General features: G+C 45.0%; 4 protein-coding genes across 4 annotated transcripts; all 4 read left to right on the top strand.

Moving 5' to 3' along the window:
• The first annotated feature begins 1,598 nt into the window (after positions 1 to 1,598).
• On the top strand, positions 1,599 to 2,684 carry LOC127319412 (PRA1 family protein B2). The gene has a single exon (XM_051349477.2). The coding sequence runs from the start codon at positions 1,717 to 1,719 to the stop codon at positions 2,365 to 2,367; it is 651 nt and encodes a 216-aa protein (XP_051205437.1). The 5' UTR covers positions 1,599 to 1,716; the 3' UTR covers positions 2,368 to 2,684.
• A 2,004-nt stretch (positions 2,685 to 4,688) lies between these two features.
• LOC127319380 (sorting nexin 2B) lies at positions 4,689 to 9,654 on the top strand. The gene is made up of 5 exons (XM_051349475.2): positions 4,689 to 5,749; positions 7,531 to 7,740; positions 7,830 to 8,090; positions 9,136 to 9,222; positions 9,356 to 9,654. Exons 1-5 carry the CDS (start codon positions 4,844 to 4,846, stop codon positions 9,434 to 9,436), a joined length of 1,545 nt encoding a protein of 514 aa, XP_051205435.1. The 5' UTR covers positions 4,689 to 4,843; the 3' UTR covers positions 9,437 to 9,654.
• A 367-nt stretch (positions 9,655 to 10,021) lies between these two features.
• LOC127319364 (protein RETICULATA-RELATED 5, chloroplastic) lies at positions 10,022 to 15,708 on the top strand. Its single transcript, XM_051349474.2, has 7 exons — positions 10,022 to 10,680; positions 11,492 to 11,621; positions 12,054 to 12,584; positions 12,718 to 12,825; positions 13,022 to 13,567; positions 14,582 to 14,704; positions 15,143 to 15,708. The coding sequence occupies exons 1-7, from the start codon at positions 10,103 to 10,105 to the stop codon at positions 15,326 to 15,328; spliced, it is 2,202 nt and encodes a 733-aa protein (XP_051205434.1). The 5' UTR covers positions 10,022 to 10,102; the 3' UTR covers positions 15,329 to 15,708.
• Positions 15,709 to 15,972: 264 nt separating this feature from the next.
• Positions 15,973 to 19,059, top strand: LOC127319396 (aldose reductase). The gene is made up of 9 exons (XM_051349476.2): positions 15,973 to 16,363; positions 16,604 to 16,654; positions 16,736 to 16,809; positions 16,918 to 17,005; positions 17,465 to 17,671; positions 17,750 to 17,821; positions 17,934 to 17,993; positions 18,077 to 18,253; positions 18,742 to 19,059. Exons 1-9 carry the CDS (start codon positions 16,223 to 16,225, stop codon positions 18,829 to 18,831), a joined length of 960 nt encoding a protein of 319 aa, XP_051205436.1. The 5' UTR covers positions 15,973 to 16,222; the 3' UTR covers positions 18,832 to 19,059.
• The last annotated feature ends 365 nt before the right edge of the window (positions 19,060 to 19,424 follow it).

Genomic DNA, 19,424 nt, shown 5'->3' with positions numbered 1-19,424 from the left:
AGCTAGATGGTCGTCTTCTCCTAATTGTGCTATCATTGTTGGATCTTGTGAGCTGCCTAACATGATCAAGATCATCTATTTGTAATGTTATATGTTGTGTTTGTTGGGATCCGATGAATAAGTGAATGCTATGTTATGTTGATTATCAATATCATCTATGTGTTGTTTATGATCTTGCATGCTCTCCGTTGCTAGTAGAGGCTCTGGCCAAGTAGATGCTTGTAACTCCAAGAGGGAGTATTTATGCTCGATAGTGGGTTCATGTCTCCTTAAATCTGGGGGAGTGACAGAAACCTCTAAGATTGTGGATATGCTGTTGCCACTAGGGATAAAACATCAATGCTATATCTAAGGATATATTCGTTGATTACATTACGCACCATACTTAATGCAATTGTCTGTTGTTTGCAACTTAATACTGGAGGGGGTTCGGATGATAACCTGAAGGTGGACTTTTTAGGCATAGATGCATGCTGGATAGCGGTCTATGTACTTTGTCGTAATGCCCAATTAAATCTCACAATACTCATCATAACATGTATGTGCATGGTCATGCCCTCTTTATTTGTCAATTGCCCAACTGTAATTTGTTCACCCAACATGCTTATTCTTATGGGAGAGACGCCTCTAGTGAACTGTGGACCCCGGTCCATTCTTAACATCGAATACAATCAACTGCAATACTCGTTCTACTGTTTTCTGCAAAATCATCATCCACACTATACATCTAATTCTTTGTTACAGCAAGCCGGTGAGATTGACAACCTCACTGTTATGTTGGGGCAAAGTACTTTGGTTGTGTTGTGCAGGTTCCACGTTGGCGCCGAAATCCCTGGTGTTGCGCCGCACTATACTCCGCCGCCATCAACCTTCAACGTGCTTCTTGACTCCTACTGGTTCGATAAACCTTGGTTTCTTACTGAGGGAAACTTACTGCCGTACGCATCACACCTTCCACTTGGGGTTCCCAACGGTCGCGTGCTGTACGCGTGTCAGCCGCCTCCAGGTCCAGCTGGTCGGCCTGAACGGCGGCGCGACTAGCTCCTCGTCCTCCTCCGGGTGGGCGTAGCGGCACATCTGAACTACCTGATCCCAGCTAAAGTTGTGCTCGGCCATGGATGGATCCTACGGTTTAGCTTGAGGTGTGCCCGTCACCCCCGCCGGTGTCCAGCATATATAGCCACGACGGGGCGGGAAACCGCGTTGCCGCGCAGGTCGTTTTCCGTGCACGCGAAACACCGGCGAAAGTTGCCAATGTGTTGGGCACGCACGAGAACGATCGTCGCCGCGCGAGAACAGTTAATCGCCGGTGGAAGTCCCACGTAAAACGCCATTAACGACCTTGACATTGTCTCCGCTAAAAAAATACGTCCGCACCGCTGGAGATACCCCCAACGCAAACGATCGTCCTAGGCCGCATGACGTCCACGAGCCGACGCAAACTTGGAGATGCCCTCATTCTCTCAGCCACTCTGAAGAAAAAAAACCCTCATTCCTTCAGCCGACGAAATGCTCAAAACACTCCATCGAGCAAAACGAGGTATACACTGACATGTGGACCCTCGTAACAGCCTAACGTGCCGTCGATCCTACAGAGCAAACCAAGGAAGAATAACTCGAAGCGGAAGGACCCAGGCAAAGAGGCAACCACCACTTCTGCAGCAACCCTTCCCGATTGTTGGAGAGCACGCCGAGATCTGCTCCGAGAGCTCAGCCATGGCTTCCGCGCCGACACCGCCGCCCCTCCTCCCGGTCACCAACCCCACGGCCGCGGGCTCGGCAGCCGCCGCCGGCTCCGACGCGCCGATCGCCACGCCGGCGTTCCGCCTCTTCCTGAGCCGGATCTCCGACTCGGCGCGGCGCTCGCTCTCCGACCGGCGCCCGTGGGCCGAGATGGTCGACCGCTCGGCCTTCTCGCGGCCGGACTCCCTCTCCGACGCCACCTCCCGCCTGCGCCGCAACCTCACCTACTTCCGCGTCAACTACACCGCCGTCGTGGCCTTCGCGCTCGGGGCCTCGCTCCTCGCGCACCCCTTCTCGCTCCTCATCCTCCTCGGGGTCCTCGCCGCCTGGTGCTTCCTCTACATCTTCCGCGCCTCCGACCAGCCCGTGGCGCTCTTCGGCCGCACCTTCTCCGACCGCGAGACGCTGCTGGGGCTCGTCGGCGCCTCCATCGTCGCCTTCTTCTTCACCCCCGTCGCCTCCCTCATCATCTCCGGGATGCTCGTCGGCGCCGCCATCGTCGCCGCCCACGGCGCCTTCCGCATGCCGGAGGACCTGTTCCTGGACGACGCCGACGCGGCCAACCCCAACAGCGCGGCCCAGGGTCTGCTATCCTTCCTCGGGGCACCCGGATCTAGGGTTTGAGACGGCTGGCGACAAGATCTGGTAGGCTTTTTGGGCTCGAGAAGTTCGTCTTGCACTGGAGTTACTCTAGATCTGATACTGCTGTTGCTGTGCCCTATTTCCTCTCCGGTTCATCGCTCTGTAGTTACAGATCTATTGATCCATTGTTGAACTTGATTGATTGCGCCGACTGTTACCAATATATGCACACCTATCCCTTGTAAGTTTCACGTTGTGATGAAGTTTAGCGTTCAAGACATGAAATGTATGATGGTTAACTATATCAATTATGTAGATGGTATGTTCTTTGGAGTAATGAAACAAATGTAGTACTGCAATCCTTTGGTGCATCTGTTGTTTACTTTGTGATTATAATGATGAATGTCTGAGTATTTTCTAGCTGATATTCCAATGCTGCACTGGTGTAGTAGTGTTGTAGTCAACAAAGATGTGTGACGATCTGTATTTTTCCAAGCTGGGGTATGTTTATAGATTGATATGAGGAATAAGATAATGGTGTGCTGCATCAGCATGAACTTGGGTTTATGTTATTTCGAGATTGCTGTACGGTAGTGCTACTGCTCTTGGATTATACTAGAGCCCAGCGATTGGTTTTCTTTCTAAGTTTGCCAAGTCCTGCCAAATTTATCTGTTTATTGTTTAAGAATGCTGAATTCCTAATTTATCTGTTTATTTGTGATTATTAATGAATGTTAGTTTTTTCTGATTTTGTTGATTAAATAATTGTACTAGCTATTTTTTGCTGGATATCAGTGTGTACTGGTTGCATTACTACACTGGTGTAGTGTTGCAGTCAATACCAATATATGTGGTATGTTAATAGTACCCAATAGTTGTGGTATGTTAATACTTAATAGCTGATTTGTGGAATAAGATGATGGTGTGCGGCATCATCATGCACTTGGCTTCATGTTATTTTGAGATTACAGCATGGTAGTGCTATATCTCTGGGATGAGACTAGAGCTCTGCATCTGACTTTTCTGGGTTTTCCCTTCTGTTTTGAGGCTCTTGCTGTCTCCTTTGTTTTAACAGATACGGTAAGCCTCTGAGGAGCTTCAAATTCATGCCAAACCATCTAAAAGTTTATCTGTATTTTTGTTAAGAATGCTGAATTCCTAATGAACAAGGTCCTTTGTCGCGAGGCTTTTCCTATGAACCAAGAATATTATTGTTGATGCATTAGAGTGCCTGGTTTTGCATGTGTAGCTGCTAAAGCACTCCTATGTGCACATCATTGAGCATTTTTTAATCACACCTGCCTAGTCTTATGAAGCTTTTATTTTTAATATTCCTTCCGTCTAAAAATAGGTGTCTCACTTTTATCTAGATATGGATGTATCATTGTATCTAGATGCATTTTAGTTAAAGATACATCTGTATCTAGATAACGTTGAGACACCTAGTTTTAGACAGGGGTACAAAAGCAAAGAATGATTCTATTGTAAGGAGTAAATCCACCTAGTTAAAGGTGTTGGTTCTTGACATATGTTTACATCAGCATTGCCTCTTGAGGTGCCAAATGACCGTACATTTGGTACTAAAGCTGATTATACTGGAAGCATGGACTTCCACACGATTGCCGGGGTCCTTGAATTAGAGATAGATTTATCTGATTGATGCCATGAATAATGTTTCTGGTTTGCCTTTTGTGATGATTCCATTACCAGCTCTTACCTGGTGGATTGAGCAGGCTAGGTTGGTTGTCGTGCTTCTGTAATCTAGTATATCCGTTTTTGTTTATATAGACAACAACCAGACTGGAGCTCACAGAATGAGTGCCCCGAATACAGATTCGATGATACTGAAAACTGTACATATTGATGAGTTCTGCAGTATTCTTGCTTCTTGCAACTGGAGTATTTTTTGGCAGCAAACTTCTGTCTACATACATGAATACATGGAGCAAAAACTCCAGTTGCAACCATACGCATGTTGATCAGAGTATGTTTGATAAAGGAATGGATATATTCAACCATACGCATTTTAATCTTAATTTTCAAGTGGTTGCCGTTGAAGAATGTACTACAGTACCTTTGTGTATTTCGCCTTTGACCGGGACGGGACGGAGGGCACAAAGGGGCTGTCGCACGTGTTGAAACGGGAAACAGACAGATAAAAAGTTGTTTGATGACTTCGCAAAGGTTATCGACATCTAGCACCATCATACGCGTGTTGGTGTGGCATCAGATACGAACACAATATCGACGTCGATAAACGGTCCTGGTTGGTTGTTCATAGCCCGGCCCCACCTGGCATTGACTGCCCAGTCCCCCGCCTCTTCGAGATTCGCCGGGCTGCCCCCTCCCTTACGCATACCCGCGGCGGAACACGCCACGCCACGCCACCACCCAGCTCCGTGAGTCCGGCCTGCCTCCGCTCCTCGACTGCCCCGATCGGTTCCTGTTTTCCTTCCTCTCAGTTCAGATCTCCCCATCTTGCCGTCTAAATCCTCCCAAACCCCACCCGCCCCCCACCATGATGGCCGCCGAGCCCTCGCCGCCGGCCACCGCCGCGGACGACCTCGAGATTCTCGCCCTCGACTCCGCCTCCTCCTCGCCCTCCACCGACCCGCTCCTCCGCCCGCCCTCCTCCTCCAACGGCGCCGCCAAGCACCACGAGCCCTTCGTCATCGACGACTTCCTCGATTCCTCCTCCGACGAAGCCGACGCCCCCGCGCCGCCGGCCCCCAGCGCGCGCGCCGCCCCATCCGCCGCCTCCAACGACTCGCCCTCCGAGTACGCCCTGATCACCGTCTCCGACCCGAAGAAGCACGCGGAGCCCGTCGCGGGGCCCGCCGGCGTGATCCCGGGCTCCGGGAGCTACTTCTCCTACCTCGTCACCACCCGCCTCGCTGCCGGCGCCGACGGCGCCGACGGCGCCGGCAGCGAGTTCCGCGTGCGCCGCCGCTTCCGCGACGTGGTGGCGCTCGCGGACCGCCTGGCCGCGGCGCACCGCGGCGTCTTCGTGCCGGCCCGGCCCGACAAGAGCCTGGTCGAGGGGCAGGTCATGCAGCGCCACGACTTCGTCATCCAGCGCTGCACCGCGCTGCAGCGCTACCTGCGCCGCCTCGCCGCGCACCCCGCCGTCGGCGCCAGCCCCGACCTCCGCGCCTTCCTCACCGAGCCCGGCGCCGCCCCCGCCTTCCAGGGCGAGGGGGCGCCGCGGTACTGGGCCACCACGGTGAACGCCGCGATCCAGCAGGTCCCCGCCAAGGCCGGGAGGGACCTGTTTGGGATGTTCAAGGATTTGAGGCAGACCGTGGTGAACGGGTTGGTCGCGACCAAGCCGCCGCCGGTCGAGGAGGAGACTGATACGGAATTCCTGTTGCACAAGTCTAGGCTCCAGGACTTGCAGCAGCAGCTCACCACAACGTCTCAGCAGGTACAGAGCACTGCCATCTGCTTGCTTCTCTGATTGGAGCATCACTGTCGTGTAAATACAATTTGCGATATATGTTAGGTCATATACCAAAGCTAACAAGTAGATTAACCAGCCTCATGCTCATAGGAATCTGTTGCATACTGAATCACGTAGGGCAGATCTAAGTACGGAACGGCGCGTGGCCGTCTGAGCGCTGTCGAACCATGGACCACCACCACAGATAGGAATACAACACCTACTTTTAACATTATCGTAGGTAGAGGCGGACCCAGAAATTTGCCCTGGACGCGCTGGAAGGCAACTAAAAAAATCTCAGAGAGCAAATAATGTTTTAATAATATGTTTAATGTGGAAATACGAATAAAATACATTACACGTTCACAAAGACATTCCAATCTTCACAAGTTCACAACACATTCGAACTAGTTGATTCCTGGCGCGTTGCGGTGGAAATTGGAGATGATTTTCAAGTATGCAAAATCATGAACAGTCTAAAAACTCCATGAAATAGGATCGATTGCAACATGCGAGCAGCGACCAAGCCCGGGCAAGCGCCGGGTGATAGGGACGCTGCTTCCGCCCGTGATTGTAGGGACTATCTTTTCAATTTGTTTGTGTTGGTTACAATCCTTGGCTACTTTTTGACATTATCGGCATTTGATAGTTTTAGGTTTTACCAACATATGTAGTCATAGCAGAAAATTCTGACACAGAATCATGCGAGATCCTGTGATCTGTTGTTGATAACTTCTGATCTCAGTTCGTCCGGTTCATCTTTAAATATCTAATAATGTATTTGTGTAGAGAAGGCTACACTCTTTCGGTCCTTCTTTTTGTGAGTTATGTCAGCTCCCGCCTTCACTTACTTTGAGAGGAACCAGCTGCAGCCAACAGACATGAACACACTTCCATCAACCAAACGAAATTCCTATGTGGACCGTTTTACCTTCATTTTTCTAATGGATAATTAGGTTACTTTAAACCTAAAAAAAAAGGGTTACTTTAGTCTAGTCTAATGGTATTTATCTAATTCTTCGTGGTTTGCAAAAGGATGATAATTAAGTTTTGTTTTCTGTGGAGTTGACAAATTGGCCTATCAGAAGGGGCGTTACTAGACCGTCCTTTCCACCGACCTGGAAATTAGTCTAGTCTCTCAGTTCACTTTTCGGACTACATAATTTATGTATGTTTATAAGAGTATTTGAATATAGATGCATGCTGTTGGTACTTCGTATTGATGACTTATATTGCGTGTCCACAACAACAAACAATGTTCCATGTAGCGTAGTTTACCTTTGCATTGCCATGTGCTGGGCTCAAAGCCTGGTTCCACTTTTTTTTTGGTTTCTGAGGGAATGGTCTGTTAGGGTTTCTGTTCAACTCGCTGGGCCACTTGAAAACTGGCCTGTTTAGACCTAATTTTGTAAGTAAAACATAGTAAGAATCCAATGGGCTGGACCAGCCTTGCCTGGTTGCGCTGTCGAGACTGGTTTTACAGTCTGGCCATCTGCTGAGCTGGGTCTGGCAACTATTAACAAAACAGTAGTAACATTGTGAAATTTATGATGCCTAGTAGATAGCATGACATATTGCATGGTTGCCTCTGAATAGATATTTTACATAAGAACTTAGGTATAGAAATGCACTATGTTCCACCTTCGGCACTTCCTTTTTATTATCTGTTGAACAAGTCTTGGAATTTCGCTCACCATTTAAGTGAAACTATTCAGATTGGTCCACAAAAGTGCTATTATCATCTTCTAATTTTACATTTTATGTAGGCAGAATCACTTGTTAAAGCTCAGGATGATCTTCGAACAACTACAGCTCATTTGGGAATGACATTGCTTAAGCTGGCAAAGTTTGAAAGGGAGCAGGCAACATGTATTTCCCAGAAAAGACGAGCTGTTTATATCCACAATTTTGCAAATTCTGTTGTCAAGTTCAGCAGATCTCACGCAAAATTAAATTCTGAAATTGTACATCACCTGGTATGTGCATATACCACAAACTTAAAGGGAGCGTATCTTGAATTTTCTTATGCATTTCATTATAACAGTGAATTACTTATGACTTGCAGGATAGTATCCACGATTACTTGGAGATGATGATATCTGTTCATCATGCATTTACTGATCGTTCAAACGCTTTACAACATGTGCAAAGTCTGTCCGCAGATCTATTTTTCTTGCACACCAGGGCAGGAAGACTTGAATCTGTATCATCAAGAGGTATTGGTCAGGAATGGACCCGGTATCAGAAGATAGAAGGATTAAAAGAAACAATAAGCGCAACAGAAGAAGCGAAAAACAACGCTCTTAGAGAATATGAAAGTATCAAGGTAATTGCCAAAAAATGTGAAGTAATATTTTTCTTTTGGCATTGCTTATTAATGAAAATCAGCTCACGGTTATAGTTTTTAATTACTCTAACTGCATTTCCTCAACCAAGTCTGTTGACCAAGACAGTACATGCACATACTTATGCAAAAAAGTTTATTTTCTTGTGAGGGTTTCAAATAGTATTAGGTATGAGCAACATTTAGTTTGATGTAAACATCATAACTATAAATCACCCTTGTTTTTATACTGGCATCACTTTACACTAGTTCAACTGCATGGCTTTTGGTCTATGTTCATAGAAAGTACCAACTAGAAAGCAGTTTGTTCAAGTTAATTCAGAATTTTTCTGTGTCCTGCCTTTGAAAATTAGAATAAAATTTAGGATTGCTGTCACCATGATGTGGGTTGGTAGCTAGATTATTCTGATAGTTCAATTGCAATAATTTAGCTACCAACCCACATACTTATGAAAGCATATAGTTTAGCTACTCGTAAAACAATATTTTAGCCAAGGATGGTTTTATAGTCATTCTTGTTGATGCTCCTCTTTATCATAGCATAGCTACAGCTGGGGATAACGAGTTTTAGCTAGTGAAACTATCCATGCTAATCCAGATGTAATGTGTTAGTTGAGTTCTAGAAGCAACCCTTTAGAGCTTCCCAAAAATTTTAATGGCTATTCAGGGATGTTAAGTATGAATACTAGGTTTTGTATGATAATGTATCAGTACTTCACTTTAAGAGACCCTAGAAGGTGGTCTTTGTCTTTGTGGGTTTGCTAAGATTCTGCTAATGGAGCAGATATGCTTCTTCTTTGGACTTTCAACATGTAGTCTCGGGCTGGCAAACCATGCTACGAACTTTAGGATCATTTTTTGAGTTAGAAAACGTCTGCAGGCTGATTTCGTGAGTGGAGCTGGCACATCGATTTGCAGAACTTTGGGAATGCTAGGAGTGTTTGTTACTGAACTTTGAATCCATGCTGTATCCGAACGAATTCTGTTTTGTCTTGCACTTATTAACTTCTTATATATTATAATGCAGGAAAACAACATGATTGAAATTAGAAGGTTTGACAATGATAGGCGCCGGGATCTTATCGAGATGCTGAAAGGATTTGTAGTAAACCAGGTATGAAAGGAGCAGGAAATTCATCGCAGAAACTGCAATATATAGTTGCTGATGGACAGAAGAAAACATAGAGATCTAACAACATTGGTTTAACGAAAACTAACTGTCTTCTTATGTACTTACTTACTCGCAGGTTTCGTATTCGGACCATTTTGCCACTATGTGGGGAAAGGTAGCAGAGGAAACTAAAGTATTTGCAAACAGGAGCAACTGATGCTGCTCTGATTTTAACTGATGCAGCCATTCAGGCATGCGGCGGATTTGTGTACAGTGATAGCATAGCAGTGGATTTTGATCGACCTATGTTGCTCCGATTTTAACACCGACACAACCTTTCTTGTTCTCAACAGTTTTGCCACCCTGGTTTCATTGTAATGACAACTGAGTTCTGTACAATTGCGTGAAATTTAATTGCGGCGAGTGGTACAACAACTAATCCGTTTTCCGTACCTTTGCTGACTGGGCTGGCTGACGAGCTAGTGGCTGGTGTCTGCTTATCCACACAGGCTTCCCATAACCTAGTTGTCCACTTCTGTCATGTATGCCCATTTGGCCATTTCGTTGTACTATTTGTCAGGAAAGTTGAATCTTGCCTCTGGATCGGATTGCCAGAATGAGTAGCGTGTTGTTATCTGCACCTTGCTTGCCTCGTCCTCTTGTCCAGTAGGAATCTTTATCGATGTGGATGGCCTGATACCTAGCTACATGATGTGGCCTCTAGTTCAGCCTCTGAATTGTTGCTTATTTTTGAAATTCTTCGGTCAGAAAATATAAGCGTGTTTATCCATCACACAAAAATAAGCGAGGAAAGTTGTGCAGAGCCAGAGATCGCTGCTCTGCTACCTCGAAGCAGAAGCACAACCGCAGCTCGGCCGCGAGCATGTCCCGAAACGCCGCCCCCTTCAAACCGCTCCTCCCGTCCCCGAGCTCCCGCCTCCGCGCCAAGCCCCTCACCTCCGGCGCCGTCGCCGCCACCTCTCCCCGCCGCAGCGTATCCGCCTCCGCCTCCTCCCGCCGCGACTTCCTACTCCTCGTCCCCTCACTCGCCGCCGCCTCGGCCATCCTCCGCCCGCTCCCCTCCGCCGCCGCCGATGAAGTGGCGTCCCCACCACCTCCTCCCGCCGATCCTCCGGCCCCCACCCCGCCGCCTCCACCACCGGAGCCGAAGCAGCCCGACGAGTCGCCCATGTCGAGGGTGTACGACGCGACCGTCATCGGGGAGCCGCAGGCGGTGGGGAAGGAGGCCAGGCCCCGGGTGTGGGACAAGCTGGCGGCCGCGAAGGTCGTGTACCTCGGCGAGGCCGAGCTCGTGCCCGACCCCGACGACCGCGTGCTCGAGCTCGAGATCGTCAAGAAGCTCGCGGGCCGCTGCAAGGAGGCCCAGAGGGGCCTCGCCCTCGCGCTCGAGGCCTTCCCCTGCGACCTCCAGCAGCAGCTCGACCAGTTCATGACCGGAAGGTGCGCTGCTCTTATGCTCTACCTTTTTTTTTAATTAAGCTATAATATCCAAACAATTTGGAGGGAGAATTTCAGCTCTGTTGACATTGCGTTCATGTAATGATTCATTGGCAATTTGGCATATCGTTGTCTGAGGACAGGAGATGGGTGTGGGTAGAAATGAACTCTGATCACTCTAATTTCCATCACCATTTAGGAACATAATAATGTCATATGTGCGACTAACAAGAGATTGCGAGGATCATACCCGAACAACTGTATCACCTGGAACCATCACAGTCATATGGCATTATGGATGGTTCAGATCGGTTTGGGTAACAGATTGAGCTTGGGATTTAGCTACCTTTAACTTGGAGTGCTGATTCGTGATGTGGGGCTGTGGACTTGTCTGCACCTTTCCTATTTGTTGTAAGACGAGCAATGGACTAAATAGCTATTATCGTTAACCCTATCTACGGGGCTAATCTATTACCATTTGATTTGTTTTCGTTCCAAAGTTTTTTTCATTAGATGAAATACACTTGGTGTCCATTTCATAGATGGATAAGCTATGCATCTTTTGCTCCTTGACGCCCAACCGTTACTGTAAGAATAATGCAACTTCTGTGAGTTAAATCTCTGCTTCTAATTAACAGCGTAATATTCCTATCACAATCTAAGCCAGAGGGTTTTAATGCACATGGACTTCATTGAAGTCCTAATATTGATTTCATCTTCCAGAAAATAAGTTCATTGCCTACAAATGAAAATGCATTCTTGAGTAAGGCTTAAGTTCATTTTTATAACACTTGCAAGCTTATGCTTTGTGTAGGATTGATGGCAGCACCTTAAAGCTGTACACGGTGCACTGGCCAGCAGAGCGCTGGCAGGAATACGAACCTCTTCTTAATTTCTGCCGTGATAATGGAATTAAGCTTGTTGCTTGTGGAACCCCACTGCAGGTGATTGAGATATTCTGTTTAGCGTCGATACAATAGCACAATTTTTTTACAGATTTGTTTAGTAACTCCATGCTGCAGCACCTATCCAAGTCTTAATATTTTTCACCTGCAAACTTTTTTCCTTAATGCATACGCGTGAATATACATTCCATGCTATACATTTTAAATCTTGTGCCACATCCCATGAAACAGTCTCTCTGCATAACCTCTTAGCAGGCATGTTGCTATCGAGGTGCCAGACAATTTGGCGTAAAGTATATTGTATGGTCCTGTTATGCAAAACCATGATGTACGATTTTATATACACTGTTATGGTGTACATTCTGTTTGATCTATGACTTTCTTTTCTGTATTTTTTATGTTATGAATATATATGCTTCCAAGTTCCATCCTAGTCCACCATATATAATTTAAATTATCTATACTGAGTAGGTGAAAAGAACTGTCCAAGCAGAGGGGATTAGTGGTCTTTCAAAAGCAGAAAGAAAGGCGTATGCTCCTCCAGCAGGCTCTGGCTTCATTTCTGGTTTTACATCTATCTCGGGTCGGTCATTGATAGACAAGATCACATCAACCCGCGACTCTTCTTTTGGTCCGGACTCATATTTATCAGCACAGGCAAGGGTAGTTGATGACTATACCATGTCTCAGATAATTATGAAAGAACTTAAAGACAGAGGTCCTTCAGGGATGCTAATTGTTGTGACGGGCGCCAGTCATCTTATATATGGGCCACGAGGTATTGGTGTACCTGCCAGAATATCTAAAAAGATAGCAAAGAAAGAACAAGTTGTGGTACTTCTTGATCCTGAAAGACAAAGTATAAGGAGGGAAGGTGAAATTCCAGTTGCTGATTTCTTATGGTATTCAGCGGCTAAACCTTGCAGTAGAAACTGCTTTGACCGTGCTGAAATTGCTAGAGTTATGAATGCTGCTGGCAGGAGGCCGGAAGCTTTACCTCAGGTATTTGTTGAAACTAGCCATGGTCAGAGCTGTATTAGTAAAAACTTTTCTGTAGCCAAAACGTTTTGATGTTATGGCACTATCATATTCCTTATCAGCTGGATAATGCTACTCTTTTACTGAACTATCGCAGGATCTTCAGAAAGGATTAGATCTTGGAGTTGTTTCTCCTGAGATATTGCAGAACTTCTTTGACCTCGAGAAATACCCCGTTATGACTGAACTGATTCACCGATTCCAAGTAAAGAAACTATGCCATTAATTTCGTTTTGCTCCTTAGTCCTTTCCATGTATCTTGTTAGTTTATCTAGTTTCTGGGAATGCCTCATTGAAGCACATGCATTATCGATTTAGAAACATAATAACTGCTGTAAGCTATTCATAAAAAAATATGAATCCCTTATACAAAAATTCATTAAGTCAGTCAACTTCTGCAGGGCTTCCGGGAAAGATTGCTGGCAGACCCCAAATTCCTTCAAAGACTAGCCATTGAAGAGGCTATATCAATTACAACCACTCTGTTAGCACAGTACGAAAGACGGAAAGGACGATTTTTTGAAGAAATTGACTATGTCATCACTGATACTGTCAGAGGCTCTGTTGTCGATTTCTTTACAGTGTGGCTTCCTGCTCCAACTATTTCAGTGCTTTCTTATACTGATAATGACTCTGGTCAGAGCTTGGACTTTGTCAAAGGCCTTTTGGGATCATTGCCAGATAATGCGTTCCAGAAGAATGCCTTTGGTCAGAATTGGAATACGAACCAGAGGGTTGCAGCAGTAATAATCGGCGGTCTAAAACTTGCTGGTGTCGGGTTTGTTTCTAGTGTTGGGGCTGGAGTTTCCTCAGATCTCCTGTATGCTGTTCGAGGAGTTCTGAAACCTTCAGTGAGTGCGCAAACAGGGCGAAAGAGAGCTCCTATTTTGAAGTCAGCAGCTGTTTATGGTTGCTTTCTTGGAACATCAGCAAATTTACGGTATCAGGTAAATTATTTGATGAGCTTAATTGCTGTCAGTTGAAAGGCCTAGGTTATGTTTACTTATGAAAGTATGAAATCTCTACTTCAAATCTCTTTCTACCGGAGTGGCACCCAAAGTCTCTAACTAACCATCATGAACCCTGATCACTATTTAAATGTATTGCTTGTAAATAACCTTCTCTGCGTTTAAGTCTCAGTTCAACGGAAATTGAAACATCTTGTTTATTTGTAACCATGCTCCAGAATGTGGTAATAACGGCATATATCTTAGTATGTTGGTAATGTTTGCCGAAATTCACTTTTGATCTCAGCTGCATATGCTCCCTTTACCAAAAAGACACATTTCAAAATGTGAAAAAAATTCCGAAAATATATTTCACGCGTACATATGCACATTCTATGTGCGCACGTAAAAAAACCGACAATTTTTGTGCTATGTGTAACAAAGACAAAAGAAAAGTGTCTCGTGTAAACCCTTATTTTAGCACCGAAATTTGTCTTTTCCTTTTAAAAAATGAACCAACAGGGGAGGAAACCTGTTGTTCTAAATTATTAAGATAGAAGTGAGTGTCGAACTCAGGCTATCTAGCACACCATCACATGTGCTAGCCAGTAAGCCCCTGAACCTTCCTCACCTTTGTCTTTTTTACATACGCCACGCATAAAGTCGGTTTTTTGTGAAACGACTTGGTCGGCACATAGGTTGTGAAGATGTCCACTCGACATATATTTTTGGACTTTTTTTGACATTTCAAAATACGTGTAAAATACATTTTAAATAAAGGGAGCATATGCACCGTAGAGCCAAAACGCCGCTCTTGTTTGTTTGTCTGTATATAAAATAGTCCTAAACCAAGCTTTACTGCCTTACGAGTGGGGAAGTATTATTGTTCAGTGATTTTCCTGTCACATACTTATCTGTACTAGGAGACCATATCTACTAAATTAAAAAAAATGAAGTGTATCTACTACTTCAGTTCTAGGGCAATTTATCTATATTTTTATATTTATGTTGAAGATCATTGCTGGCTTATTGGAGCATCGGCTAGGAGAGAGCTTGGCAACTCGCTATAATCAGCCATTTCTTGCTGGTCTCTTGTCCTTTGTTGCAAGGACGGTTAACTCATACTTGGGAACTCAGGTTGGTCACTTCTTCATCTTTAGTTGCTGGTAGCATATTGTACTCTACTACTCTTAAACTGTTTACACTAAACAAACAGAACACTCTCAAGTTCGTTGTGCAATGCAACATAATTTTCATAAAGAAAAACTGGAGAAGAGTAATGTCCATTTAAATTTTCCATTCCTATTTTGTTTCATAGTGCTGCTAGCTCGGCACTCAGACGAGACAAATTATGATGTAACAAAGATTAGTCATCCTTTCACTATTTGTTAGTTCTCTCTATTAGTTTATGCATTTTCTGAACTTCCTTAATATTTATTGCTTATATGCTATCTTAGGAAGTAATCTACATCGGTTTTTATCTTTCAAGCAAACACAATAACAATGAAGGTCCCTAACCCTAACACATATTGGTACCTCTGCCTTTCTCCTTACTAACAATTCTGTTTTCTGCAGCAATGGGTTGATCTGGCTCGGTACACTGGGCTACAAAAGATCAAGGAACCGCTTCCTTCTGAAGAGGTTCCCACACCACCTGAAACATCCCAGCTAGAAGTGTCCCAGTTAGAGGGCGGTAGAACAGAAGTACAAAATTCGGATGACAACAGCAATATTGACCAATCGAGTGATCTGACCAAGTGATTTGGTCACTTTGCGGCGCCTTCAAAGTCCATAACCAGATAGGATCAAGACAATGTTGAGCCTCACTCCTGAATCAAAAAGGAGTGGAATTTTGTATTTGGGAGAAAACAGAAATTACTATATTTTCAAGTATAGTCATTTTAGCCGACCCAACTTGCTTGGAACAAAGGCTGTGATGTTGTTGTTGTCAGCTAATAGTCATTTCTCTAGAGTAAATATAAATATATTGTTGTAATCTGTACTCTGTACATATTCAAGGAGGACACCATCAGTATCTAGTGGATTCACAGCAGCAAGGGCTGTCAGTTGTAACTTAACCATGCTGTAAATTCAGATTTAGTGTGAAAGAACATATTCAAGGAGGACACCATCAGTATCTAGTGGATTCGCAGCAGCAAGGGATGCCATTTGTAACTTAACCACGACGTAAATTCAGATTTAGTTTGAAAGAACGTTGGGTTGATGATACAGTACAAAGTTTGGAAGGTCTGACCTGTTGCAGCCAAACCTTTCTGCTTGCTATATAAGGCCAGATTTGCCAGAGTCTAATCAAGCCTCGTCACCGTCCAGAGAAATAAGGTAGGTAAGCATGTTCATTTCTGGTACCATCGGTTAACTGTTAACTTTTGTTGTGTTGCTGGACACCTGTGGGTTCTGGCAAGTTCTTCCAGTGCAATCCGTGCTTCGTGCACCGTTGCATGGGACACAGATGTTCTTTAGGTGGAGTTCTCTCGCCATCTGTCCATGGATACAGATGTACGTGGCATCTCTTCCTAGAAGTTCCTCTCTATATATTGAGGTGCGAAGCCACATCCCCTCTGGAATAAACAAGTTGCCCAAGAAGACAAGAAAGGAGAGACACCAGTCAGAAAAGAGGTTTAGAGTGACAAGATCATGGCGAGTGCAAAGGCAATGGGGCAGGCAGAGAGAGATCACTTTGTTCTCAAGAGCGGGCATGCTATGCCGGCCGTTGGATTAGGCACTTGGAGAGCCGGCTCCGATACTGCTCACTCTGTTCAAACAGCCATCACTGAGGTAACATCATCATGCCATTATCCTGGTCTGTTCTGGGGAAGTACGTTCAGTGACTCCGTGCTCTTGGGGCAGTGTCTGAATTCAGAAAAGTCATGATATCGTGCTACTATTGGACCAAGAAGCTGCAACATCTTAGGAAATTTCTGTTCATGGTTACTGCAGCTTCTTGGTCTAGACATGTGGGCACAGTTACAGAAACCGGTAGAACTCTGTAATAATCTGAATATATGGTTACTGCAGGCTGGATACAGGCATGTCGACACAGCTGCTCAATATGGCATAGAAAAGGAGGTATATACATTAAAGGGACACTCTGTTTCTGTACTAGGCTAGCGGTTAAACATGTCTTTGAACACCCTATGTTGATTTCAGGTCGGCAAAGGGCTTAAGGCTGCAATGCAAAATGGAATCGGCAGGAAAGATTTGTTCGTGACGTCAAAACTATGGTACTTGTGTGCACAACCATAGATTGTCCTTTGATGTAAAATTAATTGTCAGTAACATAATAGTGTGTTTGTAATATGTGACTTTTGATCAATATTTGTCTGCTCTAGGTGCACAAACTTGACTCCTGAGAGGGTGCGACCAGCATTGGAGAACACACTCAAGGATTTACAGTTGGATTATATTGATCTTTACCTTGTAAGAAATCACAACTAATGCCTTATTTTGTCTTGCCGCAAAAAAATGCCTTATTTTGTTTGCAACTAACTTACCCTGATTAGTGCTTATGTCTGGTATGTGTTATCTTATAATACTACCTCTATCGATGTCGAAAGTTTTGTCTAAATTTAGATGCATCTAGACACTTTTTAGTGTATAGATGCATTCGAATTTAGACGAATCTTCGACATCCTTTTATAGACCGAGGGAGTACTTTAAGTTTTTCTTAGAGCCCACTACACATGCACCCCAAATGCATGTTTGTCCATATTACATGCTAGAAATAGTTCGTAGCGCGGTTTTGCACTTCACCGATGAACATATATGTGGTCTGATTAAATATTTCATACGATGTGCCTTCTTTAAAAATACTTCACATGCATTTTTATACAGAATCTGCTTATAGCGAAAACTCTTAATTTTACCTAATGGATGCAGATCCATTGGCCGTTCCGACTAAAAGATGGGGCACACCAGCCTCCGGAAGCTGGGGAAGTGTTAGAATTCGACATGGAGGGAGTATGGAAGGAAATGGAAAACCTTGTGAAAGATGGACTAGTTAAGAACATTGGCGTCTGCAATTACACAGTGACCAAGCTGGACCGGCTGCTACGATGTGCAAAAATTGCACCGGCAGTATGCCAGGTTGTGAACTCTCAAACTTGATGAGTAGTCCAAATATCGGAATTATTTTTCTGACCCTTTATTCGCTTAACTTGGCAGATGGAAATGCACCCTGGTTGGAAGAACGATAAGATTTTTGAGGCATGCAAGAAGCGTGGAATCCATGTTACTGTAAGTTATTCCTCTGAAAAATGGACATGATAATGTGACATCTCTGATATTATACCTAAGCAGCTTTTTTCATTTCGGAAACAAAAGCGCTTAATGGTATTCTTGTTTGCAGGCTTACTCTCCATTGGGTTCTTCAGAGAAGAACCTTGCTCATGACCCTGTTGTTGAAAAGGTATGTATATTCAGAAGTCATTTTTTTGTTCAGTTCAAGCTATTCAAATAATGTATAGCTTAATTCAACTATTGAAACTGCAGGTAGCCAACAAACTAAACAAGACCCCAGGGCAGGTGCTCATCAAGTGGGCTCTGCAGAGGGGAACGAGTGTTATCCCGAAATCAAGTAAAGATGAGAGGATCAAGGAGAATATCCAGGTGTTTGGATGGGAGATCCCCGAAGAAGACTTCCAGGTCTTGTGCGGCATCAAAGATGAGGTGAGTGAGGCTGGTACATTCCGACTGTTGCGCATTTACTTTCTGTCTAAGATTGACATTATTTGAAAATGTTTGAGCCATCGGTAAAATGAGGAGAGCAGAAGACACTTGATGCGCCTACCCACCCGAACGTGAAACGAGATCTATGTTCCCTAGAAATCTGTAACACTAAATATGGTAATGCAAAGCAGTAGGCCGGATCTAGAGTCCGCAGTTGGCCCATCAGCTAGTTTATGTGCTGCATACTATGTTTAGTTAGTCGTTTCTTCAGGGTATCTTGCAGGCGGAAGCCAGCTCACGCGTGAAAAACAATGTGGTGTTCAGATAGAGCATCACTCGATCTGCTTAGTGTTGTCAGTTCTTAACTACTCGTACAGTAGGAGTCCTGCTGCACTATGGAAAAACTACACAACACAAACCCTGTCAAGTTAGCAGCAAGTATCCGTTCCAGTCTGATGTGATAACGTGAATAATCCCTGGTGTTGCAGAAGCGTGTGCTGACCGGAGAGGAGCTGTTCGTGAACAAGACCCACGGGCCGTACAAGAGCGCATCGGAGGTGTGGGATCACGAGAACTGAGCTCGCGTGCTGCAGCCTGTGATGTTGAAGAGGTGGGCATGACTTGAATAATGCATGGGTGCTGAAGAAGTGAGGACTGATGGAGCCATGGAGGGATCAGCGTGCTCCCTACATGCTCTGTAAACATGGTCGTGTACGATAAATAAAAACGGCGCTAGGGTCTCCCCCTGGCTCTTCTCCTACATGCTTCGTGTTGTTAGTGGTTTGGTAATATTGCCTTGCGCCGGCGATGCTGCTGTTGACGTGCATATGCGTGTTCTGGCCATGCAAACCTGAGATTCAGTTCTGCATTTGGTAAGCTCGAAATGTGCTGTCTCTCCCACCACTCCATCAGCCATCGCCCGGACCACCTGAAAAATGTCCAGAAATCGTGCTTAACTAAATGGAACACAGGTGCTAGTGGACTAATGGAGATCCAGACAGCACGGACTGTACGGGCCGTATGCACGAGCACGGCTGTTCTTTCCTCAAATAAATCGTCTTCGAGTACGGAAGAGAAATTTGTTAGGGTAGGACAACAAATCTGTAATGGATGTCCACATGTCAAGCCCTGGTGGGTCCGGCTGTAAGTGGCACAAGCTGGACTCACACAG

The sequence above is a fragment of the Lolium perenne genome, chromosome 1, assembly GCF_019359855.2.
Source record: "Lolium perenne isolate Kyuss_39 chromosome 1, Kyuss_2.0, whole genome shotgun sequence".
NCBI lineage: Eukaryota > Viridiplantae > Streptophyta > Magnoliopsida > Poales > Poaceae > Lolium > Lolium perenne.
The sequence above is the reverse complement of the archived record's forward strand: the minus strand, read 5'-3'. Positions and strand labels throughout refer to the sequence as shown.